The sequence below is a fragment of the Rhincodon typus genome, chromosome 2, assembly GCF_021869965.1.
Source record: "Rhincodon typus isolate 14 chromosome 2, sRhiTyp1.1, whole genome shotgun sequence".
NCBI classification, from domain to species: Eukaryota; Metazoa; Chordata; class Chondrichthyes; order Orectolobiformes; family Rhincodontidae; genus Rhincodon; species Rhincodon typus.
In genome coordinates, this window is record NC_063333.1 from 100,704,418 (window position 1) to 100,730,585 (window position 26,168).

Below are 26,168 nucleotides of genomic sequence, written 5' to 3' on the forward strand. Positions count from 1 at the left end.
TTAGCGCAGATGGTGCAGGTGTGGGAAGGGGAAGGCTGGGCTGAGCACTTTCCTGTTTGCCTCGGGTGAGCGAGGCGAGGCACGGTGAATACTTTTGGGTAAAAGAAGTGGAGTGAATATCATCAGGATAAGAGAGGGATTTGAATATTGTTGAGGTAAGAGAGAGGAGTGGCAAACACTGTCAGGGTGTGAAATAGAGGGTGAACACTGTCATGAAGTTGAAGGGGGTAACAGTATTTTCAGGGGTGGGGTTGTGCTCTTTCAGAGATTGACAACTCTGTTTAAAACAATACAAGCCCATGAACTGAAGACAGACCATAATATCAGTGTCTTCCTGTGAGAAAATGGGACATGACTTCACCTGAATTGCATCCTACAGTGTGCCCCCTGATAGCATTCATCCCTGAATCTCTGCTAGATTTGGCATTGCAAGGTGAAATGACCCCAACACACATTGATAAGTGCTCAGTGTAAATTGCGATCAGTGTTTGGCAACCCTCTCCAATGCTGACTGGAATTTTTGGGCCCTTGAGGAATTCAAATTGTGAAAATGAAGGAAAAGACAAAATTCGAGGCTAGAAAATGGGAGAAAGCCTAGGACCATATTGTTGAACTGCCAAAGAAACATACAAGAACGTCTTATGGTAAGGCACTTGTATAAAACTTGTACAAAAATTCCAGACCTGCCATTTTATTAAAGTCAAATCTTACCTCAAACTTTAAAGAGACTGAAACTGATATCCAAACATCTGGCTCATGAACCATAACCAAAGCTGAAATAAATGGACCAGCCAACTCCCAAAAGAACAACTCAAAAATATATTCTGCATATCATTATTTTAATCCTGATAATAATTTGAACAGTGATATAATAGTTTGCTGTTTTCAAGATATATGAATTAATGCATGGAAGTAAAGACATAAAACCCATATGAAAAATAATCATCAGCAACTGAAATGAATAAATAACTTTACAAAGTGTTTCTTTTTAAAACATACTACAAGATTGTCAAGATGTTTTTCTTGTACTATTTTCATATGTTTAAGAAAAAATGAAAGTACCTCACATTTGTGTGCCTCTTCACATACAAATTGTGAAAGTTATTTGTATTTTCTAGCTGGCAATGACCAGATTTTGGTCCTTGTAATCGCTGAATGATTTCAGCCTTCATCTCCATGGCAATATGTGCAGGAAGCAACGACAGTAACAGACGTTCCTTTCGAAAGACAAGGAAAAGAAACATACAAATTAAAAAGTTACATAACATCATATTTTCTCATTTCTTACTTCTGTTTCTATTCAAACAACTTAAACATAAGTGGCAAAATTGTGCCCATTTCAGGGTGATAGATGATGTAAAGCATCAAAATGGCAACTGCTGTCCTTCTACAAAATTTCAACATGGCCCATGCTGAACACAATCTGAGTGAGGGCATTGCCTTGACCTAAACATGCACAGTTGAAAATATGTTCAGTAGTAAAAATGACATCCCAGCAACATAAGTAAGTTTCTGCTTATGGGTGTGGATGGTTTAGAAACAACACCTTGTACTTCTGATTGGTAAAAGAATATTTGCTTGGTACTAAAATTGAATGAAGTAGTAGTAGAAATGAATTTTGTATCATTTCATAAAATTGCCACAAAACTGAAATGGTCAGAAGATCATTGAGCTCCTACAGAACATCTTTGTGATTAAAGTTTTGGAAGTCTATCCATCCCTTTCAGAACAGAAATCAGGTGGTTATGACAGAGTAAAGAATGCTGTTCTCAGTACCTAAAACTTAGTTCCAGAAGCATACAGATAGAAATTTAAATATTTGAAAAGAAACCCAAATAAACCTTTGTAGAACTTTCGAGAGAAGAGAAAGTAGTGATGATAGGTGGTCCAGATTGATGATGGCTGGACAAGACTTTGAGAACCTTGGAAAATTTTTTTGTGCAAACATAAAATTATTGTCTGTTATGGATTAAGATCCCACCTAGAAGAACAGGTTTGCAGAAATGACAGGTGATTACAAATTGACTCAAACATTTTAGTGATAAGCCCCAGTTTGGAAGCTAACAAAGAAACTGAAGAGAGAGGATTTTGATAGTGAAAAGAATGCTGAGAGAGATGACAAAGGGTAAAGACACAGATACTCCTCAAGTTTGTAAAAAAGAAAGTCTGGATGGTTTTAACTTTGATTTGGTGGAACTCATTTGTTACAATGGACAGGCAAAGGCTGAATACTGTACATGGAAAAGCAAGTATCAGTACACCTGCACAGTGATCTTCCACAGAATACTGGCCTAGAGGTAAAGATTATAATAAGCTGACAGGTCTCCTGTGTTTACTGATGACATAAATTAGGATTCAAGAAATTATTAAAGTTTTCTGACTAATCGTGAGTGTCCCCAGGTTTATCTCAAGAGACAGGCAGGTTGATAGCGTTGTTAAGAAGGCGTACAGTATGTTAGGTTTTATTGGTAGAGGGATTGAGTTTCGGAGCCATGAGGTCATGTTGCAGCTGTACAAAACTCTGGTGCGGCCGCACTTGGAGTATTGCGTACAGTTCTGGTCACCGCATTATAGGAAGGATGTGGAAGCATTGGAAAGGGTGCAGAGGAGATTTACCAGGATGTTGCCTGGTATGGAGGGAAGGTCTTATGAGGAAAGGCTGAGGGTCTTGAGGCTGTTTTCATTAGAGAGAAGAAGGTTAAGAGGTGACTTGATAGAGACATACAAGATGATCAGAGGATTAGATAGGGTGGACAGTGGGAGCCTTTTTCCTCGGATGGTGATGGCTAGCACGAGGGGACATAGCTTTAAATTGAGGGGTGATAGATATAGGACAGATGTCAGAGGTAGGTTCTTTACTCAGAGAGTAGTAAGGGCGTGGAATGCCCTGCCTGCAAAAATAGTAGACTCGCCCACTTTAAGGGCATTTAAATGGTCATTGGATAAACATATGGATGATAATGGAATAGTTTAGGTTAGATGGGCTTCAGATTGGTTTCACAGGTCGGCGCAACATCGAGGGCCGAAGGGCCTGTACTGCGCTGTAATGTTCTATGTTCTATGTTTTATGTTCTATGTTAACTGTTTTCCTTAGAGATCCAGCAGCAACACTATTACTAATGATGGCAGGTAACATGAAACTCTCTCCTGGAGTCTCACTGAACAAAGACATATTATTCAGGGACGTATTTGAAAATTGTTCACTTGTTACTTTGCAAAAGGTTACTTTAAAAAATGACAAGGGTAACAGCTTTGTGACTGTGGGGTTCATTCCTAATTTACATATGGAAAGGGGTGGATTTCTTATAATGAGGTGTTGCCGTCTTACAGTGGTTTTGGGAAAGCATGCCAAGGCTGCTGAAACTGCCTTATTACTTGAAACTTGAGGGACTCTAAGAACTCACACTAATTGTACTTGAAAAGCTATTTGACACAAGTGGTTGGCTTTGGTATAAGTTAAGCTTTAGTGTGTTATCAGTGTATAATGTATAATTGCATAATATGGCAAAGGAAAATCGTTATTGGCGCAGTGTGTAATAAGATGGCTATAAAGATGTTTATGACATTAAAATGTGTTGTATTTTGAAAGGGATGTCAAAAGATCTTTACTTCAGTAAGACTTTTCTCTTTCAAGGGATGGATGTGTGATTATCCACATGCTTTGGGAAAAGCCTGTATTTTTTTCTCTGTCTTGGCCCTCTTAAAACCAAGAGAACTGGGAAGTAGTTCTGAAAGAGGGTTGATTGGCTTACTAACCGGGACACTAAGGTCCAGGGAAAAACCAATGTTACCTGAAATTGCCATGAGGATAAACTAAGAGCAAAGGGTAAATAGAAACCTAAAAATTGTGTTGAATTTCAGTCTATAATTTTAGTTTGGTAGTTCAAAAGAGATTAAGAATTTGTGTGAGAGGAAAGAATCAAGGTTCTTTCTGAATTGAGCAGTTCTCTGTTTGGCATTTGTCAAACAAACTCTTGCAGCAAAGCAGGTCTCTGTGAATAGATTAGTGACTATGTTAATGTATGTGCTATATAGTTAGAAAGGATAGAGAGCTGAAGACAGGAAGGAAAAGGGATTGTGGATTAGACATGATTCACTGCTGCTATTATAAGAGGGGTATATAAGAAGGCAGGCTCCAGGGATTCTGTGCTACCTGTACTATAAACCTGAGTGAGAGAGAATTTGTAAATAGTGGTAGTAATTATTTCTGGGAATTTCAGCTGCTGACGAATCTGCCTCAAGGGGTCTGTTAGTTATTGGACCTTCCTAGAGCCTCAAATATTTGATTAGTATTGTATGTGTAAGAAAGGTCTTTGGTTTTTTTGGATAGAGTCAAAGTCCAGTGTTTTGTGTATTTCTGCAAGTTTACAGAACCGAACTGCTTTTGTGACAATGTATATATACAAAGAGACATTTTATGAATAAAATATATTTTTTAAATAAAAAAAGGCTGAAACAATTGAATGGGAAGTGAAATATCCTACGTAGTGAAGGTCGATTTGGAACTATTGTGAGATTGCACATGGTGTCCCATTAGTATGGAAAATTATGCAAATACTTGGAACTACAGGAGGGCTAGACTTGCTGCATCAGCTATCTGAAGTGAAAAATGTCTTTGATTATCTTTCACCTGTTACTTAGTGCTTTGATTATGTTAATTTTAGTTATTAAAAGTTTTATAATGTGAAATTCTTGTCAGGGCTTCATTTTCTGCTGGCTTCCTTTTATTAACAAGTTTTGGTCTCTACAAGTAACATCACAATCAATTATATTAAAATGAATGATGTGTTTGTTACACTTCACTCAGAATCCATGTTGTGTGGCAACATGAATGTTTTATATATGTGTGACAGCTTGAAGCTGTGGACAGTGATGTTAGAGGTGCTCTTTCCATCATATGGCTGATCAGGAATCTCTAAGATTTTAGAGTAGATTTGTAGCTCGGGTTGTGAATGTTGTGGTTGGTTGGCTCACCAAGCTGGTTCGTTGTTCCACAGATGTTTCATTACCCTGCTGGGTAATATCATCAATGCAGCCTCCGATGAAGCGCTGTTGTGTTTTCCCACCCGTTATTTGAACTCTGGAGTCCGTTGAGCTGGATTACTTCACTTCCGGTTTTATGGAGTGGATTTGGGGGTCTAGCTCTATGTGTTTATTGATGGCTTTCTTAGTGGAGTACCAGGCTTCTAGGAATTCCTGTGCTTGTCTCCGCTTTGCCTGTCCCAGGATCCTGGGTTGTCCCAAGTGAATTGGTGGTTCTCCTTATCCATGTGGATAGAGATGCGTGAGTATTGGTTGTGTCTTTTTGTTGCCAATTGATGTTTGTGTACCTTTGTGGTTAATTTCCTTCCTGTCTGTCCTATGTAATGTTTGTCGCAGTCTCTGCAGGGAATCTTGTATATGACATTGGTCCTGTCCATAGTGGGTAGTGGGTATCTGGTTCAGGTGTGCAGTTGGCGTAGGATTGATGTGGGCTTGTGTGTGCTATTGTGATGCCTGGTGGTGGTAGGAGTCTTGTGATCAGTCCAGATGTGTCCCTGATGTAAGCTAGCGTGGTGAGTATGTCGGGGTGTGTAGTATCTTCCTGTTGTTGTGTGTGTGATAGGCATCTTCTGACCCAGTTTTTCGGGTATCCATTGTCTTTGAATACTTGGAAGAGGTACTCTTCTTCTTCTTGGCAAGCTCTGTGCTGTTGTTGCCCGTTTAAATAATGTTCTCACGCAACTTCGTTTGTGTGTGTTAGGGTAGTTGCTGTTGAAATTCAGTACTTGGTCAGTGTCTGTGGCTTTCCTGTGTACCTTTGTTAGGAATTCCCCATTGGTCCTGCGTTCCACCATGGAATCTCTGCCATTAACTTTTCACCAGCCATGGGCAAATTTTGAAAGGAATTACAGATTGCACATTATGAATGCACTTTTCTCAGTTATCAAATGGGACTCAAACTCAGAGCTTCTGGCTCAGAAATAGGGACATTGCCCAATGTGCCATGAACTCCATACTGTGAATGATTTGACAACCTAAATGTACTCTTTTCTTTAACATAGAACATATTCCAGACATCTCAGTTTTGAATTGTAGTGAATATATTATTTGAAAAAGCAAATATACTTTCTAGTTTCACATAACTTTGATCTTTATCTTCATTTTGAATATTTTTGATATACATCTAAGCTTTAAAAATAGATAACAGGAAAGATGGTTAAGTATTTGCTTCACCAACCATCATGTATCAAACATGCTTACATTTTGAGAAATGTGATAGTACATTGCTATAATTTAGCATCAGATCAAGTTAATCTTTTCATGTTGTTGTTTGTGATGTGCATCTAGAGCTGTTTGATCTGACACAAATCAATATCCTGCTGTGTTGGTTCTTTCTAGTTTTAGTTTTGAATTAATTTTCCTGTCAATGATTTCTAATTTTAATATCCAATAAGCAGGAAATATATGAAACTGATAAGAATAATTCCACTTTTATGCACACTGCTGACATAATGGATGAGTAATTTGAGAGTTCATCTCTCGATCACGTAAGCCTTCAAAATGATGGGCAGGAAGCATCCACTCATTTCAGGTGGAAATATACTGTGCTCTATTTTTATATTATTCTAATATAATGTAAAAACTTTTTGTACGTGTGCATGTATTGTGGGTATCCAGAGTGCAACATCACTGACTACATCAAATGAATAGCTTGTCAGTCCGCAGCACATGGTGACATCTGTGAAATACACAAAGAAAGCTCCAGCCTTTGTCCATAAAAGTGGGAATATTTTGAACTACCAAGAACCACAAGATGCAATGTACAGCCTACCATACCGATATAGGGAAAAAGGTTATGCACCGAAAACAGGTTAATGAAAAGCAGGATAGTACATTGGAGGAAAGTGAAGATTCTCATGCACGTTTCAGGCCCCTTCTCCAAACTGGGGTGCCATAAAACACATCCAGCTACACCAGAAAATTCAGATCATTATGCAGATATTCACAGCAAAAGCTGAATTTTGTTAAAATGTGCTTGGCTGAACTTGAAACCAGGTACAGCATGGATACAACATATACACACAATTCCCACGCCAGCAACTGCCTTCTGCTTTCAATCTCTTATCGCAGCAATGCCAATACTTGCGAATTTATAATATGCAAAATCATAGCTCAAGCAAATTAAGCATTGCTAGTGAACTTGCATGAGGGCTTTAGGGATTTTTAACAGTATTTTTACATATGCACACCTATTTTGTGACTGTGTACAGACACCTGATTGGCTAAAATTGTGTATGTAATTTGCCTCCAGAGAACAGAATTCAGAAGACAACGCATTTTCATCATAGACAGTAGGAACTGCAGATGCTGGAGAATCCGAGACAACAAGGTGCAGAGCTGGATGAACACAGCAGGCCAAGCAGCATCATAGGAGCAGAAAGGCTGACGTTTTGGGCCTAGACACTTCATCAGAAATGGGGGAGGGGAAGGGGGTTCTGAAATAAATAGGGAGAGAGGGGGAGGCGGATAGAAGATGGATAGAGAAGAGGATAGGTGGAGAGGAAACAGACAGGTCAAAGAGGCGGGGATGGAGCCAGTAAAGGTGAGTGTAGGTGGGGAGTTAGGGAGGGGATAGGTCAGTCCAGGGAGGACGGACAGGTCAAGGGGGCGGGATGAGGTTAGTAGGTAGGAGATGGGGGTGCGGCTTGAGGTGGGAGGAGGGGATAGGTGGGACGAAGAACAGGTTAGGGAGGCGGGGACGAGCTGGACTGGTTTTGGGATGCGGTAGGGGGAGGGGAGATTTTGAAACTTGTGAAATCCACATTGATACCATTGGGCTGCAGGGTTCCCAAGCGGAATATGAGTTGCTGTTCCTGCAACCTTCGGGTGGCATCGTTGTGGCACTGCAGGAGGCCCAGGATGGACATGTCGTCTGAGGAATGGGAGGGGGAGTTGAAATGGTTCGCGACTGGGAGGTGCAGTTGTTTATTGCAAACCGAGCGTAGGTGTTCTGCAAAGCAGTCCCCAAGCCTCCGCTTGGTTTCCCTGATGTAGAGGAGGCCACAACGGGTACAGCGGATGCAGTATACCACATTGGCAGATGTGCAGGTGAACATCTGCTTGATGTGGAAAGTCTTCTTGGGGCCTGGGATGGGGGTGAGGGAGGAGGTATGGGGGCAGGTGTAGCACTTCCTGCGGTTGCAGGGAAAAGTGCCGGGTGTGGTGGGGCTGGAGGGGAGTGTGGAGCGGACAAGGGAGTCACGGAGAGAGTGGTCCCTCCGGAAGGCAGATAAGGGTGGGGAGGGAAAGATGTCTTTGGTGGTGGAGTCGGATTGCAGATGGTGGAAGTGTCGGAGGATGATGCGTTGGATCCGGAGGTTGGTGGGGTGGTACGTGAGGACAAGGGGGATTCTTTTTTGGTTCTTATTGCGGGGACGGGATGTGAGGGATGAGTTGTGGGAAATGTGGGAGACACGGTTGAGGGCGTTCTTGACCATTGAGGGGGGGAAGTTGCGGTCCTTGAAAAACGAGGACAACTGTGACTACAAAGACAACGAGGACAACGGGAGTGGAATGCCTCATCCTGGGAGCAGGTGCGGCGGAGGCGAAGGAATTGGGAATAGGGGATGGCATTTTTGCAGGAAGGTGGGTGGGAGGAGGTGTATTTTAGGTAGCTGTGGGAATCGGTGGGCTTGAAATTGATATCGGTTTCTAGGTGGTTGCCCGAGATGGAGACAGAGAGGTCTCCATCTCTTCTCCATCTTCTATCCGCCTCTCTATCTTTCCCTATTTATTTCAGAACCCCCTTCCCCTCCCCCATTTCTGATGAAGGGTCTAGGCCCGAAACGTCAGCCTTTCTGCTCCTATGATGCTGCTTGGCCTGCTGTGTTCATCCAGCTCTGCACCTTGTTGTCTCGCATTTTCATCATATTTGGGTACTCAAATTGTACCACTAGTAACAGACTATTTGAACACATCAGTAGCCTGCAGAATACCATCATGTCTTGAAAAAGAGACTTTGCACAACAGAACTGCAATTGGTAAATATCTGCTGAGAAATGCAAAATGTGAGAGAAACAGCAATTCCAGTTTATTGAAGCTTCTGGAGTTTATCTGACATAATAAAATCAGATGTTGTTCCATGTGCTTGAATTGGCGACTGTAGAGACCCAGTTAGATGGAGATTATAATGTTCAGGACAGGATGTTTCACTACGACTTACATTTGATCCTGACTAGTATAAAATGCAGAGTGCCCTTGGAGTGTTTAATAGGTCTCTCAAAACATCTTAAGGGTCACTTTACAAAAGTCAGTTTATAAGTGAGAAAGAGAGAGACCCAGAGACTCCATGTTGCTGAAGTGGCACTGTGTGCGTGTGGTTTAGATGCTGACATACAGGCTGGCTAATACAGTGAGATAAAGCCTAGAGGTAGGTTACCCCTGCTGAAAAGACCAAGGAGGGTATGGCTGGGAGCTCAAGAAAACTCATGGGTAGCACCAGCTTGGTGAAACTAGCTGTTTGGTAAACATCTGGAATTTCACTGGTAATTAGGATAAGGATCCTGAAGAATGCAGTCTCAGAAGAGGCTGAACTACCATAATGTGAGCAGTTATCCAAACAGGCCACAATGGAACCGCTTTGACGGGAGCTCCGAGGATAGAACTTTAAAATAAAGAATTGAAATTCCTTGAGAAGGAGGCAAAGTTTAATGCGATCTGGTAATCTACAGTGTCTACCAAATGTTGGACACTGTTACAAGTTTTGCAAGTGTGGTCTGGTTAGCTATGGTCAGCAGCTTGCTAAACATTTGGATGGATATGCTGTTTGATACGAGCCACCAGTCTTTGGAACTCCTGACCTACGTGCCTAGCATCACATCTGCACTGCAATTCATTTGTTGTATTATTTATTAGTCTGATAGACAGAATGTCTTTTTGGCTTGATGGCAGCCTCCTGCTATGCCAGTGATTCTCCAATACTGTGGCTAGCTGATTAGATCATTTCTAACTATATATTGTGTTACAATGACGGGTCAAAATTTCAAAGCACTGTGGACATTTTTATCTTGTACTTCAGAAATGAGTTTTTTAAAAGGGAGCTGTAACAGCCAAAAATGGTTGCGATTGAAAATAAGTGGCTGTCTAGAAAGATGTGGAGACCAATGGAATGTAGCATCTAAAGTATCAGAGAAACTTCAAGCAGACTAGACTGTGATCTCATGTGACTACAAAGACAACCAGGAGCTGACAACTGCCTGCTCTACAGCAAGCCACCCTGTAGATTATGGTCCAAACTGCAGTCACATTTTGCATAATAAAAACCAAAAACACTGTGGATGCTGTAAATCAGACACAAAAACAGAAATTGGTGGAAAAGCTCAGCAGGTCTAGCAGCATCTGTGGACCGAAATCAGAGTTAATGTTTTGGGTCCAGTGACCCTTCCTCAGAATTGAAGACTTTTGTTTTGTTGTCACATTTTGCATTTTCCTTTTAAAGAATGCAGTGAGGAGGGGTTAAAAATTGAGTTTCAACTTTACTGGGACAGACGATTGGGACTGAATGCTCGTGTGTACTATCCTGGAATTGAACATCAGCATGCTGTGAAGGTCACAGTCAAAGAGCTATCCATTATTTAACCCTGTGTTGAAGTCAGAAAAGGCTGTCTCTCATTTCAATCACTGAAAACCAGTTAGAGGAAACACAACAACAAAGGATTCGTCCTCACCCTGAATGCTGAAATTCAATCACGACCATAGAACACAGAATTACAGCACAGGAACAGGTCCTTCGTCCACCATGTCTGTGCTGACCATGATGGCTTTCTAAACTAATCCCATCAGAAACTCAATCTGTCTGCAAAACTAAGTTTTGTGAAGCCAACTAAGTGTTTAACTACCAACATCAATATGACAGTAACCTCCACAGCAATGGCTGCAACATTTGACTAACTGCTCTTCATGAACAATTCAGAGACTGATCCGTACACCTTTTTTAAAATAATCTTTAATCTTTTGGAACCCCTATTATTTCTATGTTGTGTGTATGTGTGTTGAATTTGTACTTCTCGTATTTAGTAATTCAATATCTCACTAATTTTGCTGATTCAAGCAAGCCTGGTTAAATTACCTACCTACACAGCCAGATCATCCCCAATGGACTCCAAACAACATTCAGACCATCCCAATTTGGCCCAAAATGCAGCAACCACTGCCTACAGTGGACCCAGAACCTCCAAAAATGGTTTTCTCTGTGGATCCTCAGGTCCACACTCGCAGCAATGCGTCAGCATCTCCTCACACTATAGTCAACCTTACCCTAGCTCAGAGCCTCTCTCTTCCAGACCTGCAAGGGACCTCAAACAGAAGTTGCTGGAAAAGCTCAGCAGGTCTGGCAGCATCTGTGAAGAAAAAAATCAGAGTTAACGTTTGGCATCCGGTGACCCATCCTCAGAATTTCTGCTTTTCATTCTGCACAGGATCCACACCCTCAACCAACACTTCTTCTCTACCATAACTAACATCAAAGACTGTAAGGATACAAACTTACTTGTGCTTACCACCAAACACAGGCCTCGTCCACTGCCCCAGAACCCAACCCTATCCAGGACCTCCCTCTCAATGTGCCCGGCGCCACTAACCATGTGGTTGCCTTGGCCTCTCCTGTTGATGCCATCAACTACATCACTTCCGCTGCTGCCGACCACGCCGATGCCACCACCGCCAATGTCACTTTTACTTCCACTTATATGAACGTCCCCATCCATAGACCCTCTCCCCAGACAGTCTTCGCCCCCACTGCTCGACACCCAACCCCAGCCCCAAGCCTTGTCAGGTCTTCACCATCCCCCCAGACCACTCTCTCACTGAGGACGAATGGTCAGTCCTCAGCAAAGGACTCACCTTCATTCCCCTGCGCCCACACATCAATGAATTCCATTCACATCTGGATGTTGAACGTTTCTTCCGTTGTCTCTGCCTCTGGGCCTATTTCTTTGACAGGGAATCTAACCCACACTCTGCAGACCACTTCTCATCCAACAAACCTCATCCTTCTGGACACCACCCAATGGCCTCTTACCCTCCCTCGACCTCTTCATATCCAACTGCCAATGCAACATTGATCGCCTCAATCTCTCCACCCCTCTCACTCACTCCAAATTCTCTCCCACAGAACACACAGCCCTCTGCTCCAACCTTAACCTCACCATTAAACCTGCGGATAAGAGGGCACAGTAGTGGTATGGAACACTGACTTCTACATCACATTCTCTCTGACAGCTCCTCCTACCCCCACTTCAATTATGATCCCACCCCTGATCACCAGACCATCATTTCTCAGACCATCCATCACCTCATCGCCTCAGGAGACCTCCCACCCACAGCCTCCAAGCTCATCGTTCCCTAACCCTGCATCGCATGGTTATATCTCCTTCCCAAAATCCACAAACCTGACTGCCCTGGTCGACCCACTGTCTCTGCCTGCTCCTGCTCCACTGAACTCATCTCCATGTACCTTGACTCTGTCTATTCCCCCCCGGTCCAGGAACTCCCAACCTGCGGCTGGGACATCACCCGTGCCCTCCACCTCCTCCAAGACTTCCAATTTCCTGGCCCCCAAAACCTCATCTCTACCATGGACATCCAATCCCAGTACACTTGTATCCCTCATACAGATAGCCTAAAAGCCCTCTGCTTCTTCCTCCCCCACACACTCAACCAGTCCCCTCTGCCGACACCCTCATCCATTTAACAGAACTTGTCCTTACCCTGAACAACTTCACCTTTAACTCCTCCCACTTCTTACTAACCAAGGAGATGGCTATGGGCGCCCAAATGGGTCTGAGCTATGCCTGCCTCTTCGTAGGATATGTGAAACAGTGCTTTTTCCGCTGTTACACTGGCACCATTCCTCACCTCTTCCTCCGCTACATTGATGACTGTGTTGGGGCTGTTCATGCTCCCGTGAGGAGCTTGAACAGTGCATCAACTTTACTAACACTTTTCAGCCCTACCTCAAATTCACCTGGACCAATACCTCCCTCCCATTCCTAGACCTTTCCATCTCCATCTCTGGTAACCTCCTCAACACTGACATGTATTTGAAACCCACCGATTCCCATAACTACCTGGACTACACCTTCTCTCACCCACCCTCCTGTAAGAATGTGATCCCTTACTCCCAATTCCTCTGCCTCCTCTGCATCTGCTCTCAGGGTGGAGCGTTCCACTCCCGGACATCCCAGATGTCCTCCTATTTCAAGGACCACAACATCCCCCCTCCGGTGATCAAAAATGCCCTCAACTGCATCTCTTGCATTTCCCACATTTCTGACCTCAAATTCCCTCCCCTAACAAAAATAAAGACAGAATCCCCCGGTCCTCACGTACCATCTCACCAACTTCCTCTTCTAGCATATCATTCTCTGCCACATCTGCCACCTACAATCCGACCCCACGACCAAAGATATATTTCCTTCCCCACCCCATCTGCCTTTCGTAGGGACTGTTCTCTCCGAGATTCCCTCGTCCGCTCCACTCTCCCCACTAACCCCACTGCCCTCGGCACCTTTCCCTGCAAACACAGGAAAAACACCTGCCCCTACACCTCCCCCCTCACCTCCATCCAAGGCCCAAAGCAAACTTTTCGTATCCAACAGGGGTTCATCTGTACATCCTCCAACCTGGTCTCCTGTATCTGTTGCTCCCAATGTGGTCTCCTCTACATCGGTGAGACCAAGTGCAGACTGAGGGACAGTTTCATGGAGCATCTGCGCTCTGTACATGACAATCGACAACACCTTCCAGTTGCCAACCGTTTTAACTCCCCCTCCCACTCCCTTGATGACATGTCCATCCTGGGCCTCCTCCAGTGCCACAATGACGCCACACGCAAACTGGAGGAGCAACACCTCATATTGTGCCTCAGGAGCCTACAGTCTGATGGCCTTATCATAGGATTCACCAGTTTTAAAATCTCCCCACCCGTGGCCTTATCCTACGTCTAACCCTCACTCTCATCCCTGCTTCCTTGACTTGTCCATCTTCTTCCCCACCTATCCACCCCACCCATCCCACTGATCAAACCCCACCATTCGCTACCTGCATTCACCTGTCACCATCCCACCTAATTTCCCCAGCCCCACCCCTCCTCCCGCTATTTATTTCCCAGCTCTCTTCCCCATCCCCATTTCTGAAGAAGGCTCTAGACCCGAAACTTCAGCTTTCCTGCTCCTCTGATGCTGCCTGGCCTGCTGTGTTCCTCCAGCTCCACACTCTCTGACTCCAGCATCTGCAGTTCATGCTATCTCCTGGTTAAATTGGTTCCAGTTAAAGCATAAGTTTATTTGGGTCTGTGTGAAAAGTGTCCACTGGGTAAGGGATCCTTTCTGGATTAGCCTTGTTGCAACCAACTGAAGGGAAATGAATGTATATAATTACCTGTGTTTTGTCTCGTTCACTTTTGGAATAAAGGCGTTACATTGGCAATTTGTAAACCCTGTGGCACTTTTCCAGAATCTAAGGATTCCCAGAAGATTACTAGCAGTGCATCCACTAACTCCATGGCTAGAATCTGTGGACTGGCACACCTGTACAGAATCAGTGAAACTTCAACCAGAAACACCACAGGAGGAAGAGATAACGGGAGGTTGACTACACACCCTCTTCTCAGCAGGAAGCTACCTCTCACAGACAAGTTTGTGTGTTACCCTTCCAGGGATATACAAAAAATTGGGTTAACAACTGCAACCTCTCATCTGTGTACTAGTAGCCTGATGTACTACTGTGTGTATAGACTAATGTAGTGTTAAAGTCTCAGTTTGAGAACTGCCATTAAAAAGCTCTGCACTGCTGGTAAAAGAAGAAACTCTTTCTCTCTCTCTTTGAGTGTTGCCAGCCAAACAGCCAGGGTAGAAGAGCAACTAGCTGAGGAGATGCATGAATAAAGAAGAGCTTCTCACTTGGGAGATTAACAATTTGGGACAACTCCTCTGGAACTCCCTGTTTCCCAGCAGCCTGTCTATGAGGGCAGGATTGTGACAGCAGGATACATCTCACCACCTGACTCCTACCTCTGATATTAAATTCTGGGCCTGGGAATCAACTTGTTCCTCATTAACCTTATATTAATCTATGAATTAACAGGAGACAAACTAACCAAATCTTCGCTGCAAAAGTCTTTTTATAATTCTCTTAACCGTAAAGTTGAAATGCGTCCTTTCTGTCAATAGGGGACACAGCTTGTGATTCATTTTACAAGATTGAATCAAACAAAACTGCCATGAGTAGTAGATATCAGAGTTTTTTCTTTTTTGAAGAATAAACTCCATGCTGGTTTACACTTTTGTTTACTGTATTCCTGAAAGCCTCTAATCTTGATATCTAGGGATGCTGCCAGACTATGGTAGAAAGTGAAAATGGAGGTGAACCTGGTTGTGAAGCATCTGCTGTCAGGAGCTCATAATCTTTCTTTTATTCAGTTTTTTTTTGCAGTTAACCAAACTGACTAGCTTAACCAGCCTGGCTAATGGCAGGGAGGGAGAGTGGGAAGAAATCACCACAAGATACCTTCGGGGTTAATCAGCAAATTCAGTTTTAGGTAGGGTTTGGTGGGGTGGGGGTATACAGGGAAATAAAAAGATTGGTTATCAAAGTTTGGAAACAGAGAAAGTTGACCAATGGGGCTTGCATGGGAATTAAATTGGTCATTGTCACGAGGAGGTGGGAAAGAAAGAAAACATTGGAGCTAAAGAGTGGGAGAGGCCAGAGGGACTCATGAGAGTTTGCAGGTAAGTGGGGGAACAGAGAAAAGCTATGTTTTGCTGGGAGATGGTTTCCTTAGGAAGCCAAGGACAGCACTCTTATCTGTTTTGTATACTGGAAATAGCGCAATTTTTAAGGAGCAAGCACCTACCACCTCCTTCTCAGTGCTAGATTTCCTAACTTTGACAAACGTGTGCAGCAACAGCTAGTTTAAACAGAAATCAGAAAGTGCTGGAGAAACTCAGCAAGCCAGGCAGCATCTGTGGAAAGAGGAACAGAGTTAACATTTCAAGTCTGATAGGATACTTCGTCATCCACATTAGGCACAAATCTGATCTATAACCTAAAGCTTCTGACTCAGAGGCAGAGGTACTATCTACTGAGCCAGAGAACCTTCTCCTCATCATTTCGCTTTTAGCAATAAATGAGACAAGCTCATAAGTTCCCTTACTACCAAGATCGAGCTTATTGATTCTACTGCCTCTTCCACATTCCTCACAAGTTAAGAGATTTAAATTAATTAGTTGGATTTAGCGTTGAGTGTAGTGAAAAGCAAATTGTAATCAATCTTGGTGTTGCAGTTGGTCAGTGCGTTTGGCCGTTTACCAAAAGGTTAGTGGTTCGAGATGACCCACGGACAAAACATTTGTTCCCTGATGGGGAGTATATGCTATCTCTGAATTGGCAGTGCACATTTAAGGGTGTGTTCTTTGTCCTGTTGTAATAGTTGAGTGGTTAAAGCGATGGATTTGAAATCTATTGTGATCTGCCCACGTGGAGTCGAACACTGCCAACTGCATTTCTCATCTTCCTTCATTCTTCACGTTTGGGGGCCCTCTTGCAGTTCAGTGGTAGTGTCCCTGCCCTAGAATAGGGAGGCCTGGGTTCAAGTCCCACCTGTTCCAGAGGTGCGTAATAAACATCTCTGAACAGGTTGATTAGAAAAATAGGTTAGTGCTAAAATAAAAGAAAAGCATGTTGTAGAGAATTGACAGCTGGTTTTCCCTTTGGTTTGATTTTACTTTCCATTGAGATCAATCGAACAGAACACAATGTGGGGTATTAGTCAGGCTGCTAGTCCAATACCAATTTCACCTCCAATATCTTCAAAGCTGTAGAGGAAGAAACTGATTACCCATTGAAAATGGGTGAAAGGATTGTGAATATCCTGTCAAGGGCAGGTCCTCCAAACATATGTTAATGAAGTACCGGGAAGATATGGTGGCAGAGGTTAAGGCTCCAAAAACATGTATGTTGTACAGTAAGGGAATAATTATTTCATACAAGCTGTTATGTTATCTTCAACGGCATATCCTAAGAAGTGCAACACTACAATCATTCACTGTTCATTTAATTACAGCCCCATCTCCTACATACCAATCATCTCTATCAAACATACAAAATTCATATACTTTCCCAGAAAGAAACACACAGCAGTGAATTATGCATACTGATTTCACTCCTGTACTTCAAAATTGAGGTCCAGTATGAGAGTTTTTAGGAAGTGGCCTAGAAATACTGGATGTATTGGTGGTCACCTTTCAAGATTCTATAGACCCTGGAATGGTACCTACGGATTGGTGAGTTGTGGATGTAACCCTGCAATTTAAAAAAGGAGATAGAGGGAAAACAGGGTATTATAGACTGGCTAGCTTGACATTAGTAGTGGGGAAATTGCTAAAGTCCATTGTAAATGATTTAATAGCAGAGCACTTGGAAACAGAGTCGGAATCTCCGACATTTCCATGGATTTACAAACGGCAATCCTGCTTGACAAATCTGCTGGAATTTTGTGAGGATGTAACTAGTAGAGTTGATAAGGGGCAGCCAGTGGATGTAGTTTATTTGGACTTTCAACAGGTCCCACATAAGAGACTGGTACGTAAAATTAAAGCACATGGGATTTAGGGTAGTGTACGGATATGGATTCAGAACTGGCTGGCAGATAGGATAGAAACAGTAGGGATAAACTGATCTTTTTCAAAATAGCAGGCATTGAATAGTGGGGTATCACAGAGATCAGTGCTCTGAATTTAGCTATTCACTATATATATTAATGATTTAGATGAGGGAGCTAAATGTAATATTGCCAGGTTTGTAGATGACACAAAGCTAAGTGAGAGGGTGAACTGTGAGGAGGATGCAGAGATGCTTCAGTGTGATTTGGATAAGTTGAATGAGTAGGCAAATGCATGGCAGATGAAGTATAAATGTGCATAAATGGGATGTTATCCACTTTGGTAGCAAAAACAGGAAGGCCGATTATCTGAACGGTGACAGTCTGCAAAAGGGAAAGGTGCAATGAGACCTGGGTGAATTGTAGACCAGATGCTGAAATCATGCAGATGCAACAGGCAGTGCAGAAGTCAAAGGGTATGCTGGCTTTCATAGCAAAAGATTTCAAGTACAGGAGTATGGATGCCTGTTGCAATTGTACAGGGCCTTGGTGAGACTACACCTAAAGTGTTAGGTGTAGTTTTAGTTTCCTTATCTGAGAAAGGATGAGTCTTCCCAGTAAGTAAAGAAAGGAAAAAAGGTAGCATCCTTTTCTGGACAAGAAAACAATGTGATTGTCAGTCATACAGGATAATTAAGGAGTCAGGGCCTATTGATGAACGGGGAATTGTGATTGAGGTTACAGTTTTCAATCATTAATTATTTTGCCACTTACAGCCAAGGGAGAAAGCGGCAGGCTATTTGTGGCTTCTCATCCCTTTTCTGGTCCTCTCTTTCTTGTCGCAATTTCCTGCTCCTTGACTTGTCATCTGAAAAGTAGAGGTAACGGCTGTCCCCTCATAATAACCAGATTGAATCATGTGCAGCATTACCATAATTCTAACTGTCTACTCAGCTAAGCAATGCAGGATTCTTTCACAGTATTCAGGTAGCTATAGTGCTCTTTGTATCAGCATACATTTTATCACAGTACTTCTGTATTTCTGTGTTGGCCAACAGCCAGTCTTTGATTTGGCATAGTGGTTCGAATACAAGGTGCTGAGAACTGCCACAGAATGGTGATTAGTACTAGGACGGTGGGCATTCATCTGCATGAACATTTGCTTCCCACTGATGGAACTGAATCCTTCTAGAAAACATGTATGCATATGTGCAGCAAACAGCTAGGAAAGCAAATGGAATTTTAGCATTCATTGCAAGAGGGTTTGTGCACTGCAGCAAGAAATCTTACTGCAGCTGTACAGAGCCTTAGTCAGCCTTACCTGAAGTGCTGTTGCAGTTTTGGTCTCCTTGCCTAGGAAAAGATATACTTGCCATAGAGGAACTTTAGCAAAGTTTCTCCAGGCTGATTCCTGTAATGACAGGTTTGTTGCATGTGGAGAGCTTGGGGCAACTGAACCTGTATTCACTGGATTTTGGAAAACTGACGGAAAATCTTATTGAACATATAAAATTCTAGTAGGACTGGACAAACTGGATGCAAGGATAATTCTTCCACTGGCTGAGGACTCTAGAACAAGGAGTCACAGTGTCAGGATACACGGTAGGCTGGTTCAGACTGATATGAGGAGAAATCTCTTCACTCAGAGGGTGATGAAACTCTGGAATTCTCAACCACAGAACACTGTGGAGGACACATCACTAAATATGTTTAAGAAATAAATAGATAGACAGAGTCTAAAAGTGTCAAAGGGCATAGGGAGCGAGCTGGGCAATGCTGTTGAGTGGAAGATCATCCACGATCATGTTAAATGATAGAGCAGGCTGAATGGCCTACTCCTGTTCCTCTTTTCTATGCTTCTGTTTGGAAATGAACATGATTCAGTTGAGACGAGGTTCATGCAAAGCAATCTGCGTGCAGCTAAGAGCACTCTGCAAGGGGGAAGCTGTAATGTGTGCAAGCCACTGAGTCGGCTTTGCCTGCACATTGTATTCCTTCTTGAGAACAATACTGTTAACAGTTAAGAAGCAAAGTCACCTTGAAAGCCACAGACAATTCCCTCGCCCTGCTTTAAGGCTGCAATTGCAGCAGCTGACATTTGAAGCAGTGGTCATTACTGAAGTTGAGGTAAAAAAAATTCCTTCCTAAACATCCACAGTATGATCTCCTGCTAACAGCACATGCCCCTTCCTCTGCTAGTAGCTTAGTTTGCTCCGTGTGGGCTCTGTTTATTCTCTCTATCGTGCTCAATTCCTAGAGGAAAAGCTACCAAGCACTAATGTCTAGAAGCAAGTTGCTTTAGCCTAAGCTGTCAAATGAGCAAAAAGCACTTCAACACCAGTCAGACCACTCCCAGTACATCACTGAAATTTTAGGCGACTTTATTAAAACACTAAAATAAGTAGAATTTCAGCAATGGCCATTAGAACTGACCAAGAATTAACTTGTAACAGCCCCTGGTTATTGAAGTTGAACTGGGTGCAGGATGGGGAGTCCCATAAACGTCAGCCCAGTCAGACCCCAACTGGCACAGCAGTGCCACCAGAGAGACAGTCCCTGCTTAGGCAGGCAGGAGACTTGGGGTGATTGGAGGAAAGCATTCACAAGCATGCTATGTATTTGTGACTCGCTATAGTAAGGTGATCTCTAACGTTGTTGTTTTCAGTTGAGAAAGAGAAGCCTTTAAAGTCTCACATGGAGCACGGGGCCTACATCAGATGGGGAAAGAGAACAATTTAAAAATGATAGGGTTAAGTGCGAGAGGGGAATTCCTCTGGGGAAATTACTGGGGTCATGGGGATTGACTTTGCTGTCTCCAGTCACATTTAGTTTTGCATAACCTTTTCGCCTCTTGAGCTGATGCTGAAAACAATCTTGAATTAATAGTCGGGATCCTTATGCTGCAGGAGTTGGTGTGTTTATGACACTGTGAAATAGCCCCTAATTGGGCCATCAAGTAAAGAAATTGGCTGTTCACTTCCTCGAAATGGCCAGCCTGTCTGCTTCTGGCCTCACACTGGCAAACTATCCCACAGTGGGATGGCATTGAGCAGCCAATCCAATGTGGCCTCTGTGAATTTATTACCCCCAACCCTCACCCCCAACTCACCCCATATTGTTTTGTATACAATGAGCTTTCACTTTAACTACAAACCCTCAGTGAGGCATGTTATTAAATGGCCAAATGGCCTCCAAAATCAAAATATCTAAGTATCAATTTGTGATTGGCAACTGAAACAGGAACACCTAGGAAGGGCACTGGTTGGGAAATTATAGGTCTGTTCTTCCTGATCTCAAATAAATAATATAAATTAATCTAAAAAAAATCTAATACTGCATGCTCATCAATTCTAAAACCATTTGCTTCCTAGGGCTATTCCTTTTAAGTAACCAATTAGAAAAAAAAATAATTTAATAACTACCAATTCTGTTGTAGCTTTAACAAGTTCATATAGGTAGGCAGGGTACAACTTTATCTGAGTCTATTTGTAACTATGTTGAATATTACTTAATTCACATGTGCTGAATGCATTTGAAATGTTTTCTTGCAAAGCAAAGCAGACAACAATGATTGTTCAACTACTAATTTAAACCTAACACACCTGCATTTCAAGCATCACCTTGTTATTCCATAAAACGACAATATAATAGCTATTGCATAGCCTTCTGGCACTGCCCCTCTAATTAAAGGGTTGGTCAAAAGAAATAACTTTTCTTTCTTGCAGAACAAAAAATATCTGTTTTTGTTTCTGATCTCCAGTATCCGCAACATCTTTGGGTTTTTTTCTTGCTGCTGATTTCTAAGCAATATTTTTCTAAAAAAAATCAAGCTCTTCAGGCTTTCTTCCCAAATCCCACATAATTGATTTTCCTCTCAAGTCATTTTCACCCTTTGTTTCTCCTTGCAACAGTAAACTCTATTAAACTAATTGTTACTCATCCTGACCCTTAAAAATCAGTAACCTTTTATAGAGGAGCTGCTTAATTCTTTGGATTTTTCAATGTTAGTTTTTTTTTGATGTGAGAAGTGGCTGTTAATCGGATTGTTTTTAATATATATTGCCTATTAAGATGAGTACAGACGAGAAAAAGGTAATCTACTTAAACATGGGGTGAATTTTATACGCTCCCAATGGTGAATTTGCTGTCAGTGGGGAACAGTGGTAGGATGACAGATGAAGGCACTGCAACCTTCTCTCCTTCACCCTGATTAAAGACCCACTGAATGCCTATCTGTCCTGCTGTCAATTGAGGCACAATTAATGCTACTATATGACCTCATCCTGCCACTACTGCTATTAACCCAGTGGCAGATGGATGGCTTGCCAAGCAGGGAATACAAGTAAACTCTGGCATGTTAGCTTGTAGGGTACCAAGTGCTATCACTCATTCAGTTGTCAATTCCTGATTAAGGTAAATGGTATCAGGAAAGTGGGCGGAAGGTAAGGCCACTGAGAGACACCTTTTCCTTTTGCTGAATACTCCCCATGGCTAAAACCCTGTGACTCCCATCCCTCACTCACCTGTGTCAGGGGGCCTCCTAGCTCTGAGGCCTTAAGTTGGTGTTCTACCAGCAGCAACCACTGCCTCAGCAATGGTGCTGCTGAGTACAGAAGAACTGGCAGCCTCTGACTAGCTGGGGAAAAGCCCATCAGTGACTGTTCAGTCTCAGTGACACAACATGTTGCAGGCCTTCCTGAAAAGAGGCAAGGCGAGGGCCTTGCTGCTGAAGAATTAGTGCCTGAGACCCTGTTGCTTCCACAAGATTTTGCGCATTGTTTCTGGTGAGGGGAGGAACTGACGTTGATCACTGGTGAAATGCCTGGAGAGCAGTGTTCCATGCTGAAAGCACAAATGAAATCTACTTTGTGTAACTCAAAATTTCAAAAGATTTTTAAAAAATCAAAATGAAACATATTATGTAATTTATCATTTTTTTGGTAGAACTGAGAAACATTTTCATTCTTCAGCTTCATCCTCTTAGGCTGCATTTCCAGTGGAGTAAATGGCTTTGGACATGATTGCATTCCTGCCAGGCAGAACTTCAATTGGATGGAACTATCATACAATCATACAGTACATAAGAGGCCCTTTGGCCCATCAAGGTTATACCACCAAAAATATACTACTACCTCCACTCGTCCCAGTTTCTGGCACTAGACTCACAGCCTTGAATGGTATGACACTCCAAATACTCCTCCAAGTACTTTTAAAGGTTTTGACATTTCCTGCCTCAACCAACCTCCCAGGCAGAGCATTTCAGATACCCATCACCCTCTGGGTGAAAACAACTATAAGGCTGATGAGCAGAAAGCGTAATGGAGGAGCGATATGATAATACCAGTCCATCATCGCTCCATAGGCAACGTTTAATCTTTTAGATGTGCATTGCTCCATAGGCAACGTTTAATCTTTTAGATGTGGCCTGCAAGCCAAATTTGGCCTTGCAATGAACCTTCCAGTTTGGATGCATATTGTGGCCAATTCACCATTTTGGTGTCAGAAACCACATCTTAATCCATACTCAATACCAACAAAACCACCATCCATAAACTAAGGTGTACAATCTGTGTCAAAAAAAAACAGAAATTGCCAGCAATTTCAGTTTTAATTTCAGATCTCTAGCATTTACAGTTCTTTGTTTTATTTTATATAATCTTTGTATTTGGGTAGAAGGATGCTGCCATCAATCCTTTTTCTTTGACTGGGTCTAAGGGCCAACTTAGTTTACATAGTGGAGGATGTAGGTTGAAGTATACAAACAGTTGCCTTAAACAGATTGGACATCTTCATTCTGCCTCTGTGCTTGTTTTACTTGTGTTTCAGTTATTTTCCCTTCCTCTTTCTGCTTACCTAGCATTATCTCTGTCACTGGTGCTGATAATTCTGCTTTGAAAGAGTGGTGAGGAGAGGGATGTCTTGTCCCATGACTGTTGGGCAGGAAGGCAGAATGTAGGATCGGTGGCAATGGAGATTGGAGTCGGGTCCAGGGCATGGAGACACAAATCCAGTGGTGAGGGCTGCCAGATCCCAAAGAGAGATGAGGTATCAGGTCTGGGAGTGTTGGGGGTGGGGGTCTAATGCATCTGGGGGTAGGTAATTCAGGGTGTGTGTGGTTAAGTTGGCATGCCAATTTAATAGTTATTTAAAAGTTAGACTAGGTTTTAATACAGTAACTTTTTCTGAGTATACATTTATTTAATTGCAGTGGAACTCTCCAGATTCTGTCATGTAAATGGATATTTTTGGAGGGTTCCAGGTTTACAGGAATTACTCACCGGCATCTTCAATTTCCAAGGAAATTCAATCAGGATTAGGGATTCCATAAGATTCTCATGTGCAACTCCCATTTATGATTCCACAATGATTATCTAGCCATTGAAAAATCTGGTCCATTAACTCACAGAAAGCTAACAAAAATGAAGCATTTGGTATATCAGTCAATTTGAAGTACAGGATGAGGCTGCTAACAGAACAGACATCAAGAATTAATGACTTTATGGAGCTGATTAATGATAGTTCATTAAATCTTGTTACAACAGCTTTCCTGAAATCAATTTATTGTGTTGATTTCAAGATTACTTTTCCATTTCTCTTTGAAGTACTCTTTGTATGAGACCATTCCCAACACACCCATTTTGAAAAATGAAACAAAACTTTTATTAGGTAAACAAGTGTTTGTAAAGCACAATTAAAACATTGCAAAACGTTTCAGCCTGAAACAATGTAGCCAAAGCCTGGTTCTCACTGTTCAGTTAAAGATGTTATCTAAGCAAGCAAGGCTGTGCTCACTCCACTGTGAAATGAGCAATTGCCTATAATAAGCCAAACAGGACTGTTATAGCTACTGGCATATTTTCACACTAAAATATTTTGAGATTGAAATGCCTTTTGCGATGTTTTCTGTGTGGTATATTTTTTAAATACCATTTATTGCAAATTTGGGTTTTTGCTTTTTGAGTTTGCAACCTGTTGACTTAACTGAAATTAGTGATTAACTAAGCCAAATCATCATAAGTGTCAATTTTGTTGAATTTCATAGTTTCTCTCCCTGAGGCAGAGTGGGATTTCTCACCATTTTGTCCAAACTCCCCTCAGTAACTACCTACCTATGCTGTCCCTCTCATTAGATGTCAGCCTTATTCTACCACTCGCCGTAGCTGGAAGAACTCGCCACTCATTTGATATCATAGAATATACTGGCATTCCGGGTGCCCGCACTATCTTTCAACCTCAGCCAAATACCTAGCCAAGTGTTGGCATTTTGGCAAACCCATCACCAGTAACATAGAGGCTAGCAGCACCAAACGCACATTGTCCACGACACAGAGTTGGTACAGCTGACATCTCCTGGCACACACAGCTCCTCTTTCTTGCCTCAGTCTCTGTCTAACCACACATAGAAACATACAACATTTACAGCACAAATAGCAGCTTTGACCCAGTGTGTTTATATGGGGAGGTGAACTATCACTCGAGGGGCACAGGTAATGTTTTGCGAATCTGGGTTCAAATCCTACCATCGTAAATGATGATTTCAATTTTTTTTGGGGCGGCATAGTGGCCCAGCGGTTAGCACTGCTGTCTCATAGCGCCAGGGATCCAGGTTTGGGTGACTGTTTGCAGTTTGCACATTCTCCCTAACTCAGCTTGGGGTGCTATTGGGTGCTCTGGTTGCCTCCCACAGTCCAAAGATGTGCAGGTTAGGTGGAAAGGCCATGGTAAATTGCCCCATAGTGTCCAGGGATGGGCAGGCTAGGTGAATTAGCCATGGTAAATGTGGGGTTACGAGGATAGGTTTGGGGGCTGGGTATAGGTGAGATGCTCTTTGGAGGGTCAGTGCAAGCTTGACGGGCCAAATAGCCTCTTTTCACAAGGGATTCTATGATTCTAGATCACACAGCCTGCCTCAGCTTCGGCACATCCTATCAACCACTCTCTCTATCAACACTACTGTCTCCAGTGCCCAGTGTAGACCAGCATCTTATGACTGCTCAATGGGGAACTTCACAGATAAGCAAGCATTCAGGCATTTCCGAAGATGAGCTTTTTTATTTACAGTCATCAAAAACGAACACAAAAAAAACAAATAGATGCTGCAGTTCACCCCATCATACAAACAAAACGCTAGAATGACTGCTGATAACTATTTTACATTCCATGATTGTCTGCTGCATATTGCTGTCATCTGCTAACAATCTTGGCACGGCAAAGCAAGGCAGGAATGTTCTGAGCATGCAGGTAGGCACTAAGTGAGTGAACGCTCAGGGATTGAGCTAGCAGCCATAAGATGCAGCCGAATCCAATTAGTGAGTTGGGTGCCAGCCCATGCACACAAAGTGTCCTTGGGGCATGTGACTGCTAGTTGCCCGTATGCCCCAAGGTGCAGCATTTCAGTGCAGAAACATCCTGCAAATGGACCGGAGAGGTGCTACGAGGGTTCTGAGGGGCTGGCAGTTGTCAGAGGTTAGCACTGTTGATATGGCGTTCGTGAAGCTGGTGCCCTGGAGTGTGCCTGAAACTTTTT

At 42.7% G+C, this 26,168-nt stretch overlaps 1 protein-coding gene across 1 annotated transcript in view; it reads right to left on the reverse strand.

Moving 5' to 3' along the window:
- LOC109925386 (adenylate cyclase type 2-like) overlaps window positions 1–11,747 on the reverse strand; it is a 74,101-nt gene extending 62,354 nt beyond the window's left edge. The window contains exons 1-2 of the mRNA XM_048608635.1: window positions 11,541–11,747; window positions 1,063–1,217 (exon numbers count right to left, since the gene is read on the reverse strand). Of these exons, the coding sequence (XP_048464592.1) occupies window positions 1,063–1,217; window positions 11,541–11,747 (362 nt within the window). The remainder of the gene's footprint in view (window positions 1–1,062; window positions 1,218–11,540) is intronic.
- Window positions 11,748–26,168: the final 14,421 nt, after the last annotated feature.